The sequence below is a fragment of the Gavialis gangeticus genome, unplaced genomic scaffold, assembly GCF_001723915.1.
Source record: "Gavialis gangeticus isolate Ggan-Ray unplaced genomic scaffold, GavGan_comp1, whole genome shotgun sequence".
Classification (NCBI taxonomy): Eukaryota; Metazoa; Chordata; order Crocodylia; family Gavialidae; genus Gavialis; species Gavialis gangeticus.
The window spans coordinates 10,117,481-10,136,566 of NW_017729012.1; the positions used below are offsets into that span (position 1 = coordinate 10,117,481).

General features: G+C 43.6%; 1 protein-coding gene across 2 annotated transcripts in view; it reads right to left on the reverse strand.

Moving 5' to 3' along the window:
• Window positions 1-4,908: 4,908 nt before the first annotated feature.
• GOSR1 (golgi SNAP receptor complex member 1) overlaps window positions 4,909-19,086 on the reverse strand; it is a 62,191-nt gene continuing 48,013 nt past the window's right edge. For both annotated transcript variants that reach the window (XM_019511225.1, XM_019511224.1), the window contains exons 7-8: window positions 9,978-10,060; window positions 4,909-8,702 (exon numbers count right to left, since the gene is read on the reverse strand). In XM_019511225.1, the coding sequence (XP_019366770.1) occupies window positions 8,578-8,702; window positions 9,978-10,060 (208 nt within the window). In that variant the 3' untranslated portion in view covers window positions 4,909-8,577. The remainder of the gene's footprint in view (window positions 8,703-9,977; window positions 10,061-19,086) is intronic.

Genomic DNA, 19,086 nt, shown 5'->3' on the forward strand with positions numbered 1-19,086 from the left:
TTGGGGGAGTCACTGTTCCCCCAAGCACAGCCAGGAGTGACCAGGAACAACGGTCACAAGCTAGCAGAGGGTAGGTTTACGTTAGACATCAGAAGGCGCTATTTCACGGTCAGGGCGGCTAGAGTCTGGAACCAACTTCCAAGGGAGGTGGTGCAGGCTCCTACCCTGGGGGGTTTTAAGAAGAGGTTAGATGAACACCTTGCTGGGGTCGTTTGACGCCAGTACTCTTTCCTGCCATGGCAGGGGGTTGGACTCGATGATCTGCTCAGGTCCCTTCTGACCCTAGAAACTACGAAACTATGAAGCGAGATGAAGTCCATGCCCCAGGGCCCTTCAAAACCACTCCAGGAAAAGTGCTGCCTTACAGGGCAACCGAGCAAGGGGATGAGAACCTGAGCCTCCCAACACCATGCAACCCTTGGGCTACAGCTCCAGAACAACACCTGCCCTGCATGTCTCGCACATTTGGGAGCAGGAGCAGATCCTGGAGGGCCTGCGATGGCCATGCTGAGGGGCGCATGGTACTACGCACACACTGAGTTTTCAAGGGTGCCAGGGCAGTGGCCTGGGCCACTATCGCAGCGCAGATGGTCGTGAGGTCAAGGCAAGCAAGTAGATTAAGTGCTGCAGCGCGTTGTGGCACCAAGTGGCAACGTCTCCACATTCTCACCCAGGAACACTGCTCCCTTCGCTCTGCAAGTGGGGAAAGCACGATCACAAGGAGGGAGATGGTTACAGCATGCTCAAGCTACACCTCTCCCCCTCCAGCAATCACTCATCTGCCTCTTGGAAGACGAGCGTGCCAGGCGCCATTAAGGAAAGCCTTCTGACAGGTGTAGATGGACTTTTACTGGAGAGCAATGAAAGGCACTGGGAACACCTGAAATGCATCAGACAGTCTCGCATTGCAAGGCCATGGCTCCTGAGCAGAGCTACTTGATGCCACAATGCGATAAATATTAAAGCAGAGAAATGCAACTTTTTGACAAAATGACAACAATCAAACTCCGACAAGGGACAGGACAAGTGCATCCCTGGCTGGAACGCAGCGTTGAGGCCAAACATTCAGGAGGGTGAAAAGCGCGTCTGACAGCATGAACAGCTGGAGAAAAAGGGAAGATAAAGGGAATGACATCCCAGATGCGAGATCTCAAGAAACACAAATCACAAATGCCACCAGAAACATACCACTGATTGATGCAGGACCCACTCAAGGGAACCTGTAGTCACCAGAAGAGGAGAAAATGACTGGTGATAAGAGAACAGCAAGTGCTGGCTCACGGACATGGGGGACATTCATTACAGTCAGGCTGCAGAAAGCACAGTTAGCAACTACAGGAACGCAGTTAGCACAACTCTAGGGCTCCTTCAGGAAGAAGACGGAAGATGGTTACAGAGAAGGGAAGAGGATCAGGAAACTCAAAAGAGTTGGCCACATAGAGCAGCATGCGGTGCGGTACCAAGAGGCACCAGCAGGAGGAAGGCAATCGAGACAGGAGGTTCTGCATGAAAAAGGAAAGACTGAAATGAAGTACACAAAAAGAGCATTAACCCAAGGGGGCTGCAGATTTATCCAGCTCACTGTCTGCAACCAGTAAGATTTTTGGACATTGTTCATAGTAATGAAGCAGTGAGATTTTAACTCTGGAGGTCCCATAATCCACCTTCCTATCATAACTGACATGCACGGGAATCTTCTATATGGCAAAGGGCCCCTCAGCTATGAGACACTGGCTTCACTATGGTCTGACATGAACAGCAGAGGCTGGAAAGAGAGAGTAATCCACAGGGACCCACACTTACAAGACAGCTCTGAACAGCTCCAAAATAAGGCAAGATAAATGCATAACCCAAGCTACTGCCACTGGTGAAGCAACGTGCACTGCCTACACAATGTCTCTGTCTGAAGAGCCATGTTCCAGATACACAGCAATGGTTGGACGGTTCTTTGAAAATGTAAGTCTCTCAGCTGCATGGTGAGGTTCTCTCTCCACCCTTGAACATTAAATCCATGATGCTGCATGTCTTAGAGGCTTCCCCACTTTCAAGGAAAGAGCAGAGAAAGCACAAAGATCCTACATGCCTCCTGTCTCCGCTAATGAGCATGCAGTGAAAAGCTCAGTCCCTTTTCAACAGGAAACCTTCTCGTGCAATCGCAGTAGGATTAACGAACTGGAGCACGGCTCATTCATAATGCATGAATATGCGCTGCGTTTGATGTCGTCAAGAAGGACACCAGTTCTTGAGATGAACAATAGTCCTACTGAAGACTGACGGTTAAAGAAAAGCCTTCCTCTTGTGCCACTATAAATTATTGACTCTCTAGAAAGCTGGAAAGAGGATGTAGCTGGATTAATAATTTAGGCTTTTTATTCCAAATGAAGACGGAATTTTACGCGCCACTTCTCGAGAAGCCAACAGCACATCCCGCGGTGCACGGCCTTCCTTCCCTGGAGCCAGAATCATGTGGGTTCAGCTGGGGAGCTCTCCAAGGTGGCTGCAGCTCCACGTCTCAGGCCTTGGACGAAGAGCCGGCGAGACTCCGCAGCCCTGTGCCAAGCGGCTCATCGCTGGACTATCTGCTTTTGCTACCAGGCGTTTACTTCTGACCCTGTGCTTTCCAGGACTTTGCACAGACTGCTCTGAAAAGGCAAATGTCTCGTGTCCTAGTGGGCAGGTTTACAAAGGGAGTGCCTTTCCAAAATGTTCCCACTGAACCCCGCGTTGGTATTGCACCACCCAAACCAGACATAAACGTGGCAGAATTTTTTTCATACTGAAATGAGACCAAGAATAGGCCCACAAAGTTCACAATAAGCAACCTGCATCAGAGGGGGCCCAACACATGCAGGAGAGAAATGGCAAGAGGCAGGGTAGATGGGGAGGAATTAAGTGTAGTTTGCATTTGGATGTAGTTCTGCACCTTGGAAAGATGATTAGTCCTGAAAAAATCTATCGTTCCTATCCTACGATTCAAAAAAGCGGAGTGATAGTAGTATCTGCTCTTTGAGGCTAACTTACCCTGCTGGAAAAAACCTACCCTGCAGCATTACTGGTCACAAGTTTGCATTCTGGTTTGGAACATCAGTAACAGCGTTACCTGGCTGTCTCCAGACAAAATAACAGTAATTCCCGTCACTTGACCCAAAAATCCTTTCTTTTCATGAATGCCTTTGTTTAACAGACTGTAGGAGTTTCACAGGCCATTTCTGGTTGAAGAAAGTTAACATTGCCTATGTTTTGATGAATCAAATCCTTTAAGAAAATATAATAAGCTAGAATCAAAGTAGCTCTGCTACGTCAGTGCTCAAAGATGACCACATCCATGGCCAAATTGCATTTCAAAGTCAAGATGTTAGGAGCTTTGTGTCCTGACATTACAGGCAAGTTTGAGTCTCCAAAGCCTGGGGAGCTGCAGTGGTGCTGAGTGAAGGCAGTTGTTAAAAAAGGAGGACACACAGCTCTCTAAACCATTTGCCTATTAAAAAATTTACATCCACTACTCTGCATACATGAGAAGCAGTTAGCAAGAGCCTGCTGGCTACTTAACAAAGTGCCTGTCAGAAGGGAAAGGACAGATGCAGGCTATGACTCAAGGAAGCAGCCTGTTTCTATCACTCTTAGACAGCTAATCTCAGAGATGGATGGACTGACTGGGACTACACATGAAGGCTAAGCTTGTGGCAGGGCTATCTTGCCAGCTGGTGATGGCAAGGGGACGAGGGAAGAAAGGAAAAACTGCAGTAGAACCAGCTGTGTAAGCAACTGCCGGGCTGCACATCTAGGCGGATGAAAACCTGGTGGGGAAGGGAAAAAAAGAGGATCAAAAGGAAAATAATTTCCTGGAAAGCAGTGTGAAGCAAGGTGAGGAAAGAATTCAAACATCACTAGGTGAAGGGGAGAAGGGGACGTGTGCTACAGTGTCTGTAGGAGATCATTTAACTTTACATTAAATTACATTCTCTCTGCGTTTCCCACAAGGGTTGGGAGCTGCACAGGCACTTCAAGAAGCTGAATTACTTTTGGTGTTTGAGCTGTGAACCTCTGACAGAAGAAATAAAGAGCCCTGGAGCAGCATCCAGGCAGACAGGAATTTTCAAGTATATACTACATATATTATGCATCTGCAGTGGGAGTCAATTCAGAGATCTGGGGGGTGAACCACTTCCCAGTGGCATTTACAAAAGCTCTTTAGCTCACCCTCAAAGAAGATCCTTACTCCCACTCCCAGACGCTTGAAGCACAACACAAAAACAATCACATTTGTACGTGTGCAGGAACACACTTCACACTGACTGCTTCAGTAACTAGCTCCATTCATTTCTGGTAGCAGAGGACATCACATTACTCAAGGTTACAACACAATATAGCACTGAGAAGAGCCAATGCAATTTAGGCAGCATGCACCTCACAGTCACAGATTTGAAGGTGCCCTGAGAACCTTGTTACCAAAAAGACAAATTGGAGGCTTATAAGGAAAGCTTGGAGCACGGGGTTGGGGCTAGATGACCTCCTGAGGTCCCTTCCAACCCTTATTGTCCGTGAAAGAGTGGTGTATTTAGTGCTTGGCAAGAGACAAAAAGACCAGAGGAAATTTATAACATGACACAGTGGGACTACGAACACACAGGGATTATTTCAGGTAAACCGGGTGGAATAGGGTACATCTGGTGGTGGCCATGAAGAGAAGTGAAAGTTTCATCACAAAGGACTCTTCCGACAGGACCAGATAAGACTGACAGACCCCGATGCAGGTGACAATCCTGCATTCACAGAGGGATGGACTGGATGATTACACAGGTCTTGTCTACACCTGAACGGATGTACTGGCAGCCAGGAATTGTTCAAAGAAATCTCCTGCACAGATCATTTAGAATTCTAATTTATTATTAAATTACATAACAAAGCTTTTTTTATACATACAGAAAATGCACGATAGGGGAGAACAAAAGTCATTACAGGTGCAATAAAATAGTTAGGTTTCAGCAAGCTAATTGAAAAGGAAACAAATTAGAAAGTGCAACTGGAAAAAAAATACATAGGGCCCCAGACTGTTATGTTCCATGACAAAAGACGACAGCCTTTCCTTTTGACCAAGCATGATATGAAATGCTTCCTGGCTCAGTGGTGGGCACACTAACAAAGGCTTTCACATGGACCGATCACACTCGCGCATCAAGAGAGGCACAGGGCGCCAAGTGGATTTGCAGGGGTCTCCCCAAACATGGCTCAGTTTTGTCTTTAATTATCTTGTATTGTATTCTTTTGTGCAGCCCACTTTTACATATGCTCCAGTCTCCAAAGGGGGGGCTGTGCAACCTCTCTATTATGAACATTGCAGAATTATTTTCCTCATTAGAAAATTGTGTCCTGAATGCAATTTGAAAACAGGGAAAAGAAGTCCTGATGTGCAAAGGCATCTCGGGAAAGAAACTCAGCTCAGTCGCTTAACTCTGTATCACCTGAGGTCCATTTGCAACATGCAGCAAGGAACTGAACTGCACTAACCACTTTTTATAAGGATCTTTCACACGCTAGAAAAACAAAAAGGGGGTATTGGTTGGTTGGTTATGTAATGGTGCGGTGGCAACTGGATTCGTAACTCGATACCTAGAGGTTCCTCATCTCACGAATGATTAAATGAAGAAAAATGCCGTCTTTTCCTTTTGGACACCTAAGCAGGAGCAGACTCCTGTCTAACGAAAGCACGTACAGAGTTAGTGAACATCCCACTGGTCCCAGCCATACACAAAGGGAATCAAACCCATTGGGCATCCTTGCTCTGCCAGTCTCTTCAGCAAAGGATGCCGACTAGTAATAAATCGGACAGTATTATAGGAAGGCCGGGCTGCTGTGACACTGTAGCTTGCGCAAGACGCAGCGTTTCTCTTCCTGGGCGGCAGAGACTTTGAAACGCTCTTAAAGTGACTGAGAGCAGTCGCCCGTGTGCCTTGCCAGAATCGATTGCCTACAGTTACCGTTGGATGCTTTACAGGACTGCGACACTACCGGCTTCACTGGACTACCCACCCCCCAGCAAGTTGTGCAGCCTGGCTGCTTTAAGTGAGGTGAGAGGGAGCGAGACAATGAAAGAACAAAGCAACGGGAGGCACGAGAACAAGCTCCGCTTTGGAGACCCAGGATGAAAGACTGAATAAGCCTGCCATTTCCTTGTTGTTCTCATTTATCATAGTCCACTGGCCTAGTTACAGATTGGATGCCCTAGCTGGGAGAGGGATGGAGGAGAAGTAGCAAGTTTCTTCCCCTGGCCACTAGCATTCCTTCTTAGAGAGCCAAGCCGCATGCCAGGACTGCTGCACGCTCACGTAAGGGGCAGTGCTCCTAGGGTAACTGAATGCGTTAGGAGATACCAAACTCTCTCAACACCATTTTGCACTGCAACACAAGATCAGCTCCTTGCTAGCCATGAGAAGTCAACTGCTTACACATTTACGATCACCGCATGTTTTCCATAGCAGCTTCTGCTGCACAGTGAAATTAAATATATAATCAATTAAGTCCACTAAAACGACTGGTTATAAGATTAAATATATGAATTTATTTATGATACTGCAACTTTTCTAATTGCCCATTATATAGCAACCAAATCCTATCAATCCTAACAGGAGCGTAACTGCCAATCAGGGCCCTTTGAAAAAAAATCAAAGAAAATAACATATCAGGGGAGCTGAGTTTTGATCTCCCAACACACAGAGATTCATTAATAAATTGCCTTTATCTTTCGATCTTTTTCATGAAAACCCCCCCCCAATGAGCACTTTATTTCACACCAGGAATATTCCCCAATCATCCAAGTGACCATCCTTTATTTAAAAAGCTAAGCCTCAGAATTTTACAAGCGATTGCGAACTCCTTCTAATCCCAAAGAGAAGAACCAACAACAAAAAAAGGCTTTGCAGCCTGCTCAGCACAAAGTCGTTACTCCGTACGCAAGCCTTTTTCAAGTCCGTATGAACAATACAGTTTACATTTAACCGTGTGATTTTACACACTACACAGGCACAATTCTTTATTCCCTCCAACAGGGTACTTCACAGACACTATAAAAGCAGTAATGAAATTATGACTGTCCTGGGTTGGTTGTTGTTTAGCACAGGCTAAGGTCTGGAGACTGTATCAGACAGCGAGGGTTACCAAGAGAGCAGACAATGAACCTACCAGGAGCACTGCAAGTGAATTGTGCAAATAGTTAATCGGGTCCTTAGGAAGAAGTCCAGTGCCTCAGAATTTTCCTTTTTTACCATTATAAGACAGGTGAAGATAGAGAACAAATGGAAAGAGGAGATGATCTGTAATTTCTACATCTGCTATATCAAAGACATTCCTGAAGTTAGATCTGTTAACAGTTACTCAATACCAATACATTTTGATGACAAAGTATTTCTGGTGTGTTTTGACAGCTGAAAAAAAATCTATTAATATTTTTTTTGCAGGTACTAGAGAAGAGACTTAATTGCATATTCAGCCATTCACTCATTCAACTCTTTTAACTGTGAGTTATGTATTTAACAATTTTGCACACAGATACATTGGTCACTGGGCATAACCACTGTATTTTTCATTCCAATGTACAGTTTCAATCTCATCCTACTTACAGTGTAAAAATATTAATGCTATTAGAATAACTTTCATCTAAATTAAAATAGAGACTTTTTTTTAAATTGTAATATTTTTATGAAGACTTTTGCGGTATCAGCCCAAACTGAAGTATTTATACCCAAAAGGTTACTTCCGCTGAAAGTGTGTTTGGTCACTCTTCAAATGAATTGATAACATGGTGAGACTGATAGGATACTATGCTCCCTTTTTCCAAAGCAGGACTGCTACTATTTCCTGGAGTCCCCTTAAAGCCACAAGAAACCTTTTCCATTCTCCTTGGAGAGTAGTTTATACACCTTCTGTGCAAAAAAAATAAAATAAATCGAACAATCATCATTTGTCTGAGGAATTCGTGGGAAGAAAGCAGTTTTCATAGCACAAATTATGTAGACATGACTTGCAATTGCTCAACCACGAGTTAGAAAATATTACAGAAGTTGTATTTAGTAATAAAACAACCTGATGGCTTAAAGCTGCCAGATCCTTAATGTAGGGCCAAAATGTCTAGTACTGTACTTGACCTTGAGGGGAAACCGGCTTCCTGAAGAGGTTCCATCCAGGAGAAGCGAACCAACATTTTTTCCACTTAATAGGCAACAACAGATCGCATCTTGTCAGAGTATGGAAGCTTCTCTATTGATTCTCTTAAATGCTGTATGTTTACTTACCTCATAGTGAGATGGGGGATTTAAAAATCAAAAAAAAAAAAATCAAAAAAAAAAATCACAGGAGCAAAATTAGAGAGTAAGTGTGTAGTATGGCAAGGGAGGAGAAATACTGCAGCTTCAGCTCAAAACCAGTGTTGCAGAGTCTGCCACCATAAACCTTAGACATCATGCTGATATTCCAGCCACCATGAGGTGGAAGGCTGTTGAACAGGTCTACTGACTTCCCCCACCCACTTCTCCTTGATGGGGAGGGAGAGATGAGGTTGTTGAAGTCTCTGGAGAATGTCCATCAATGGAAAGCATATAGCAACAATAAGATGGTACAGATGCCAATAACACCGCCCAAGATAAGAGAGTCTCGTCGCTTCCGTAGATTGATCCTTTGAATCAGGTTGTTCACTGCAGGAAACCGATCTTTAGGAAGGCTGAGTTAAGGTCATGTCAGCAAGTAGCACCCGCATTGAACAGGCCCCAGTTTTCGGACTGAGAAATTACAATCCAATGGTTTAGAACGACTTGCAGACTGGAGAGAACAGATGCAAAAAAGCCACCTAATGGCTAGCTATCAACATAACCATTTGCTCTGTTAATAAGGGAAACAACGAGAGCGAGAAGACAAAAGAGCAGCTTAAAGTTGGCATTTATGTAGAATTGCATATTTAATCAGCTAAGCTACTAGTGGCAGATGAAATGTTACTTTTACTGATCATATTTAAATAAGAATGAAAAATTAGGCGAAATGCATACATATTTGTAGAATTTATCCAGAGTGGGGACAAAGGAGAGTGCCCGCCGATGTTTCACATTCAGTGGTTGCCTATTGCTGCATAGCATGGAGGGAACAGCTGTCCTTGCTGCAAAATGTTTGAGCTGTTCTTATTCAACAGTTAAAAAAGATTTGCAAACAAGATTTCAAGTTTCAGACCTTTGTCTTTGGGCCCAAGAATCTTTTAAAGCGGATATTTAATCGAGTTGCTTTTGTTCTTGCCAGTTGCTAAAAACAGTAATGAAATTTATGCCTCATCTAGCTACAGATTTTCAGGATGTAATCTGTCTAATCAAATGAGGCAGATCAAGTGCTGCTCTTCAGCCTGCTAATGGAAAAGAAGAAATAAATTGGGGGTGGGGGGGAATGAACACAAGTGACATCAAAAGCCAGCACATCCTTTAGCCTGGAGCATGCAGCGAGAGAGATGAAATGAAGAAGCTAAACATAAAATCAAGAAGTTTGCATGAGACGAGAGGATCCCCAGGTCATGAAAACACTGAGTTCCAAACTACAGCCACGACAAATCCATGTCAAGTGGCAGCTCCCTTTGTCTCTGAAAGAGAAAAGCAAAGGAAACACTAAAATGCAAACCTGCTTTTAACACAACACATGTAGCTGGAGTACACATTGACTTTGCCCTAGAATGTCAAAGGAAAAATTCAATACTGGCGTATGTGGAGCATTCAGACTCATGCTTAAGGAGGTCAATAACTAGTCCAGCACATCACTAACCGGGAGGCATCTTGTTGATAAAGCAAGGCCGGCAAAATAAGATCTGCTCCTCACTAACAATACGATGATCGTTGGAGTTGCACGGCTGTGGAGAACAGAAGTGTTTTCACCCCAATTTGCAGAACAAACCAGTCTTGAGGCAGCCCCCTCTTCAGGCATGAGCAGCATAGCTCTTTCAGAAAGGATACTAGCAAAGGTGTTCATCTTGCTTTGTAATGACTTCAGCATCCCTCTCTGCGAAGTCATATTTTCTTTTGTTGCCATAGCAATGCTGGAGGAAGGGGGAGAAAAAAAAAGAGTGGGTCAAACTGCTGGTGCTAAGAATAATCTGCAAAACAATGGACAAGCAAGGTGCGCGCCACTCCTTTGGAGGGTGGTGAATGGGATGTAGCTACAAGAATGAAACCACATATTTTCTTTGCTGATCTTTACAAGTTAGCTTTATACCGCTTCTCCTTTTAATAGACAGAAGCAAGCAACTTTCTGAACGGTGCAAGTTATTAGCAACAAAACAAACAAACAAACAAACAAACAAACAAAAAGAATAATGAAACATTATAGGTCAGCCTCGATTTTCTTCAAGACCAAAGAGTCTTGCTTCACTCTGGAGGCACAACAGACATTTTTTGCACTAGATTAGCACCCAAAACATCTCACTGGCTACACCAAGGTGTGACTGCCATTAAAAAAAGAATTTGGTAATGAGTTCAACTCTAATTAACACAACAAACGCAATCTGGACAGTGAGCATCACCGCCCGAGGCCAAACAGCTCATGGAGCTCTACATTGAAAAATCAAATGCAAGGCTGTGCCCTGCAGTTCCAAGGGCTTCTCTAGCCAGTACGAAGTGCTGCAGTTATTCCAGTTTATGCAAGGTACTTAGTCCTCTGGCTCCTGGGAAGTTGATAACATGCGTCCATCTGCTGTACCAAACATCTGCATTCCTGCACTCTGTCTTTCACTCAGGACTCTGAATTGGTTGGTTCCCATCAGTCAGAGTTGAATGACTGGTCAATATTGAGAGAGACCCCAGAACACGATTTCCGTCAGATGGGACCAAATTAAGTTAATTTAGAGCCCTGGTCATATCAACCAGTTGGCCCAACTCTTATCAGCATCAGTCACGTGCAAGCTTCACATAAGTAGAACAGAAGAATTCCACCCCCACCCCCCCCCGCAACAAGTAATATATTTAATGATATTTCAAGAATCAAACAGTAAAAAAAACCTGACAATGTATTTCAGAAAGTTGCGGGGGGGTTCATTTGCTTTTATTCAGGTATAAGCAGATAAATCAAAAGCAAGGAATGAAAGGGCAGCCTGTTACTTGCATCCACAGCTCAAATTTCATGTAGCTGCTCTGAAAATAATAGCTTCATCAAGGCAAACAACATTTAAGCTCAATTACGTCTCAGAAAACAGAAAAATGTGAGAGCTGAGGCCTGCAGAGACTTCGTGTTTAATAAAGAACTGAAATATGAGAGCATTATTTAACCTGCAAAATGCTATTCCTGCCTGGCTGGTGAGCGGTTCTGGAGCATGGAAAGCAAACAGCACATAAAAAATGGTTGGATAATACCCAAGGGTGTTACTCCTACACTGCTGCTAACTGTATCTACATGAGTAGTTTTAAACCTTTAACACTTAATTAGTCCCACAATCGCTTGAGACTTAGGATGCCTGAAAAATTGTTTCAGAGAACAGAAGGGTCAATTACTGGCAGGACAACATAGTAGAAGGCAACCCGAGAACAAGATCAATGCTGTCTTCTCTGAGGAAAGCAAATACAAGGTTAGAAATATCTTGGCACTGGAAAAAGAAGAAAAATCCCAATCCTTTGATATTATCTTTATCCGAAATGACAACCACTGCTAAAATTCACCACGCTGTTTTGAATGACAGCAAGTATGAAGCACAAGGGATGCACTGGTGCTAAAATCAGTCTCTTGGTATACGCTTTTCATTTACAACCACAACTGATACGACTTTAACCAGTCTCTGTAGAGCACAAAGTACTTGGTTTTCAAGAATTTTACAAAAGAAGAATATCTGACTTCAGGACCTTGCGCTTGTGTTTACACGTGGATACCACTGAAGTGCAAAAGTGCTTGGACTGATATAGCTTATTCTGTAGGGGAAGAGGCATTAAATCGCCCTGCTATAAGAGAGACTCGCTGTACTACAGCTTCATCCACGTTAATGGTTATACTGTGTAACTCTTTTCGTTATAAATAAATGAATGAATGACTGACATCTCAAACAACAGTAGTTATATTCATACACTTTTCAAGCATGAACTGCATCTTCCTGAGCTCTTTGAACACAACCACAAAACAAGTTTTATGGGTTTGTGAATCTTTAGCAAGGGTACAGTAGCTTCCACCTTGGCAGGGGAATTACCTTTGGGACAGAGGGTTTTGCATCACCCATGACCCAGTGGTTCTTTGGCCAGTCAATGACGACACTGCAAACAGCAGTAACACAAAGCTGGGAAAATGGGCAGAATGGTTCAGTCCCAGAGCTGTCCTCTGGAAATTATGGCAAAACACCAGTGGGCTGTGCCCCTGAACATTCAATCACTGGCCCCTAAGATCCCCAAAGCAATGTAGGCCATTGGGCTTCCTTGCCCCAACTCCCTACCGCACCTTGAAAGGGCCATTATGCTTGAAATCATCCTTCCTATCATGTGCCAAGCACCCACTCTCTCTTGAAATTCCTTCTTCTCTTCTGAGACTGTTTCCCAGTTCAGGATCCCCACAAGATCTGGCAACGTCAACACCAGAAGCAGTGGCCTGTGCAGAATATTGGGAACAGACCGGAGAGAAAGGTTGGATCGGAGGCACGACAACAAAGACGACTATTAAAAACAGCAGCAGCCACAGAGGCGCTGGGAAGGTGAACAAAACGAATCAAGCCGATGCATGGCTCTGAAAGAACCCAGGCGGTCAAGAGCACCCAGTCTCATCGTGGAATCACGGATTGTATTTTGCTTACGTCTCTGTGGAGCATGTCTTCCTCTCTCCTCCAAAAGCTCTTTAAAGTGAGTTATTCTGAACAGAATAATATGTATTGACAGGGCAGATCAATACAGGTTTCACTCTAGGATTCCATTAGCACTAGAATGAAGTTGAAAGGTTATTGGTAAATTGAAGTTCATCAGTCTTCAATGAGTATAAACAGCTGGGTGACAACCATGCATAAAATTCACCTTTCTAACTGATAACTCTCCAAGAACACATTAATTAGCTCTAAAGCTACACAAATTCCTTAGGACATCGGGAACTATCAAAGGCCTTAAACCAAGTCTTGTTTCCAGCTTTTGTCGGTCACCATCAGCATTCTTTTTTATACGCTTTTCACACAAAATCAGCACAGCAGAAACTAAACTGCTGGCTATCTGGAAAAGCAGTCAGGCATGCAGCCACCTTGCTTATGAGCTCATCAAATAAGAAAGGCCAGGTTGGTTTCAGCTCTTGGATGGAAGACAAAGACATGCAAGGCAGTACTGACTTGGCATCGACAACTTGGTAGGCAGATCGCTTCCTTCCAAATCTGTACAGAACACATGCCTTACTATGGTGATAGTAGGTTGCATCTTGGCTGAAGGAGCACTCTCGCCAGTCTGATGTGAAACTAAGCCTCTCACCACCAGGTCATTAACCAGCCCAATGCCATTCTATATAAAAAGGACAGCATTAGCACCAAGACCTGGTCAATTTTAATTTAGGGTTTCTAAATTGTGCCCATTTGAAATTCCGCTGGTAATTTTAACTGGGCATGGCAGTCCTACCCCAAAACATCCACTGTATTGTGGTGTACTATGAGCAACTACCGTGTCACCTCCAGAGGTGCTCGATGATATTCCTATGTAGCTTGTAAAGTGCTCCGAAATGAAAGGAGCTATAGAAATGCAAGGTATTCTGAGGCAAAGAGGGTAAAATTAATGCCTCTGGTCCCCAACACTGTCATATGTGGTCTTACCATCGCTTGTTTAGTGTCTATCTGACTTGGTTGATTAATGTCTTCTACACTATGGGAAGCATAAAGGGAGGTCAGCCACACATCGAACACCGGGGTCCAGGAGTCTTTAAGAGCAGCAACATACACACAGCAACATTTTGTGTTTCCCCAAGTACCAGAACTTGGCCCAATACATGGGAATTATCAGCTTTAGAGCAGAGATCCCTTTCAAGCCTAAAATTAACATCTGAGGGACAAAGGAATAAGCTAGGCAATCTGTCCTTACCGGGACAGAGAATGCAATAAAGAAAGGCATGTAAACAGGAGGCAGAGACTCTCAGCAGGAATAAACAGTTACATACAGAAAGCAGGTTTCTGTTTCATGCTGTAAAAGATTTGCAAATAAGACTCATACAGCTGTCAAGCAGTATTGGGTGTTAAATGTGTGTCAGTGGCAAGGTTCTTTATATAAATGTGTAAATTAAATATGCAAAGTTTTCTTCCCCTAGTGTTCTAGGTATTACAATCAACAGAAGACTACAAAGCATTCATTTTCTACTAAGAGTAGCTTTCAGGAGAAACTGGATGGGGGGGAAAGAGGGGAGAGTAATTTAGTAAAGACAGGTGGGATTTCAGGGCTGCACACAGGGGCAGTTTCTTCAGGAACTGCAACCGGTTTCATAGTTATTGCTGAAGCCCTCAAACAGTATCCCCTCATCCCCCGTCTTGAAGCAGGCTATGCATTTTCTTACAATGCATCCAGTGACTCATTAAAGCAGCCATCAATTTAGTGAAGTGGAGCTAGAAGATGACTGCCAGAATACACAGAGTGTGTTGCTGAGCTACATGCAGGATACCTTTGGGAAATCTTTATGAGACCCTGTTACGGAACACAGGAGTGAACGTTTTGACATCCGATGAGAAAAGCAGTCTATTTTATAAAATGAGGGAATCAACAGCTACTACTTTAAAGTGCAGAGATTATATATTTTAAAAACTTTCCTAATTTATATCATTCAGTACACTGAAGAATTTGGATCAACTAGACATTCTTGAGAAAGAAAAGCTTGAGCAATATACAGTTAGTAATGATACAGTAAAACACACAATTTCCTGGAATCAAATTCCCCTGAATAATAGTTAAACTGGATTTCAGCTACTAGCTGAACATATTGGAATTCAGCTAAAAAGCATTCATGTATTCTTCACATACACACTGAATGCTCAAACTGAACCGAAGCTCTTACTTTTATAACACAATCAATATTCCCAGATAAGTGCAAAGTATTATAAGAACGAACTGAGAGAACCCTTTTGGGACCTCATTTCTAAACAATGAACTCGTAAGTTCTGCAAGCATATTGTCTGGCAGTACAGATCAACTGTAAGAAAAGGCATAATTAACCTACCAACATAGGTTTTCATCAGGTTTTGTTAATTAAGCATCACCTGTTGTGCTCTGGCTCTCGCTCGGCCAGTTTTGGTTTATTTTCAAACAGAAAAAGCGAAGAATCATGTATAACAATACCCAAATGTGCAAAATAAAGTGTTGCACGCATACAGAATAGGATACAAGTTATACTAAGATCTTATTATGGCTTATGGATGTGGCCACCGATCTCCAGCTTGGAATAGTATATTCTGTTCAGGCTCTTCACTCTCAAAAGATACAGGGGAAAAAAGGAAAATATTTCCTAGGTAAAATTAATTAAACCCCATGCCCTTTAAAGAATTAACACGCGTGTCATACTTAACTCTTTGCCACAATGGCATCATGAAGGTGGGAGGAAAACCAGAGAAATAGTTCTCCTAAAAATTATTTTTAAGTTGGAGCTAATTTCATCCCCTTATGTCACTACAATATTCTCCCAAGTTTTAATTCCATTTTAACGGGGCTTCTTTTTTCTGGTCTTGAAATATAAGCCTGCATGCTCTAATGGACTGAGATTAGGAGAAAATTTCCCAGTATGAGCTGGTTATTTCACACCTGCACAGTTTAGTATCTACATCAGGATGGCCACTGATGGCATCCGACACTCAGCCCTAGCAGAGGCCTTGCACCAAGCTACTGCGTTTGTGTATTTATTTAGTATATAAATTATATTAATACGATAGACCCATTCAAATGGTAATAAACCAGGATATTCCAACTCATCCAAAGCTGACATGGCCAAAGGACATATGCATCGGCCCTTTGGCCGCCTCTTCCCCACCCCAGCAAGGGTCTCTGTGAGCAGTTAACCGGCTGAGGCTAAGTAACAAGATCGAACACACAATATTTCCTAAAGATGGTTCAGAAATCTCCCCTCTTCTCCCCCGCATCATAATCAGGATTGTCAAACGCAGGGCTTACAGCCAAGCGCTAATGTTAAATACATTTAAAATTCACTTCTCAAAAGCCCACAAACGCTATCCTATTTTAACAAAATGCAGTCACGCACCTTATGCTCAGTCACACATGCTCCAAGTGCTCTTAGAATTGATGTTTGAAAAGATTTTTCCAACAGCCACTTAAATTTTTCCCTTTGGCTACACAGCCCAACACAACTATATTACCAGAGAGGGGGATTTCCAGAACCAACCTCGGAAGCAGCTTGAGAAGAGGCAGAACCGTAGGTTCACTGGAGGGATACTCCGTACTCAGCGTGCAAGAGCCAAGGCGTGTGCTTGCACAGAAAGCCACACGGCTCTTGCCTCTCCTCTCCATGAATGCCATCCGAAGTCACGTCCACACATTTTCTGTTGGGAATGGCCAATTCCAGTCACTCAAATCAAATGATCTAAGTGCCTTTAAGTGTGTTAGGGTGATATCTTTTAGTGGACTGACTATGTATTTGGGAGAGAGTTAGAGAAGCTTTTGGATGCAAGGCATTCTTTGTCAGGTCTTACCCTACTCATCGCGCTTCGGCTACTTTAAAAAATGGAGACGTAGTTAGCCATGTTAGCCTAAAGCCTACCAGAAAGCAGGCTAGATTTGCACCTTGCAGACTGACTAAATTAGAGAGCTATACAGCACAAGTTTTCCTGAGCTGAAGCTCACTTCATAAGGTGTCGTGAAAGGCTATGCACAGATCAGCGTATAATATGAAGAGTGATTTGAATGCAAAAATAGAAAGGGAGGGGGGACAAAGGAGAAGAAAAGAACCCACAGGCACAAAGGGTCACAAAAGCAGAGACGTGTGCACGGGCTCCCGCCGCCCCTCGGTGCACAGGGTCAGCAATGTAAGCTCTCCACTCTGGAGGGCCCCAGCAATCGGGTGTCTGTACACACAGCTCTGGGTAAGGAGAACAAATTCTCTAACTGGGAGACCTGCCCAAGATTACCTGAATGTGCCTATAAAGCCCTAGTTACAACCTGTCATCCCGCTCCTTCCCCTTGCTACGTCAGACAGTTTTGCATAATCAACCTCATTTAGAACAGCAGCTCCCTCGGGTCAAAAGCCTCGTCTCCCTCCTGCTGGTTGTAAGGTGCCATGCACAGCACCTTTAACTGCAAGGAATAATCAAGTGCTTCTCTGAAAAAGGTAGGGGACATCATCTACAGGCCTCTCCAACAGCACGCCTACCACAAGCAATGCACAAAACAGTGCTTAAGGAAACGTGGAGTTTTTCCCACAAAAATAACGATGTTATCTCAACATGCTTTTTTGAGGATTAACAGGTACCTGGGCTCGACTCATCAATTCTTCCAACTACTCAGGCAGAGGAAAGGTCCGATTCTTCATTGCTCGATTAGCAGTTACCCAGCAGCGATTCTTCTCTGTTCGTTAACCCACCATACAACTCTTTGAGTCCTACCCTATTTAAAGCAGCATTACACCCTGCGCTCATGCCAGAATGTCGGCTGTAAATCTCCGCACAGGATTTCAGAAGTTAAGAGGAAGGTGTTGGAGTTAAGTCCAATGCTAAGGAATTTTTCCTCGTTTACATTACATAACCGTTTGTTCGATCTCTCATTATTTGGTCTCCCTGCTGATTCAGTTTAGCTTTAAAATGCATACATTGCTAATTCTGGCATAACGCACTCATTACTAAAAAGCACCTGGCAGAAAGGCCTGTCAGTTTATCCATGCACTTGAAACAAACGTTCACATAACGCGTGGAATTTGGATGCGACTGAAACGTTCCTTGCACATTTCTGTTTTTCTGTTGTATGTTCAAACAGCTCAAGTACAGCTGCTAACAGCTACACAGTGCCAGGTTTCAACCCTGATCCCCTGTGCCAGTATGAAACTAAGCAAATATTCATTTCCAGCCATTACATGCACAGCTACGACCTAGCAGGAGTTCCACACCAGCACTCATTTTTTAACTGAAATTTTTAAGCATTTGTTTTGGAGCCTACTGACACGTAGGGTATCCCACTGCCTGAAGACATGCCCTGATGCATACTACGTGCTCTGTTAGTGGGGCTGCTCAGTCAAATCTACATCAATGTAAAGTTAAAATAAAGCTCCGAAGTAGGAAGCTATGCTTTTAAAGCTAAATAACTGACATACTCCTGGGACTACTGCTTCACGATGCATCGCGGGAACCATAGCCTCTCCTGCGTTTCCACCGAACTTCATGACAACAGGCTGGTGTGTGATGAAAGCGGAGAACACATTTAAACTCTGACCTGAAACTGTTGTGACAATTCTGCGCAGGCCAAGCTTTCCTTCCTGCGCTGTTCTCAATTATGCTCAGATTTTAAAGATGGAACCTCAGAGCAGAGCCAACAAGGGCAAGAGATAAGGGAAAACCTTTCAAAAGAGGTACATGACTTCACCACCACCATCTCGTCATTTCCACAGAAACCACTCAACTACGGTATTTTTTCCTTGCCACCCATCCATCCTATTCTGCTAGACTGCAACGAAGGTGAAATTTAATGTAGGCACAATACTGCTCAAACAGTCGAGAAATGTGTCAGATCCCAAAAGCATCTTTAGGCAGTCCAAAAAGAATGAGATTTTTTATTAACAGGTTAAATTGCATTGAACCCAAGTTGGTGGGAATTTTCATAGATTTCATAGACATTAGGGCTGGAAGCGACCTCGGAAGATCATCGAGTCCAGCCCCCCGCCCAAAGGGCAGGAAGTCAGCTGGGGTCACAGGATCCCAGCAAGATAAGCATCCAATTTGCTCTTGAAGGTGTTCAATGTAGGTGCTTGGACCACCTCCGAACCACCTTTCAAAGGCTTGAACCACCTTTTAAATCTGTTCTCTAATTTTTGAAGCTCGTGTGTGGTAGAAGGCCGAATTTCTCTCTTGCTCCAGCAGACCGCAGTCTAGCAGCTGCAGATATCACATAAACGCTGCCTCTCTTTAGATCATTACTGAGACTGAAGTGGGGA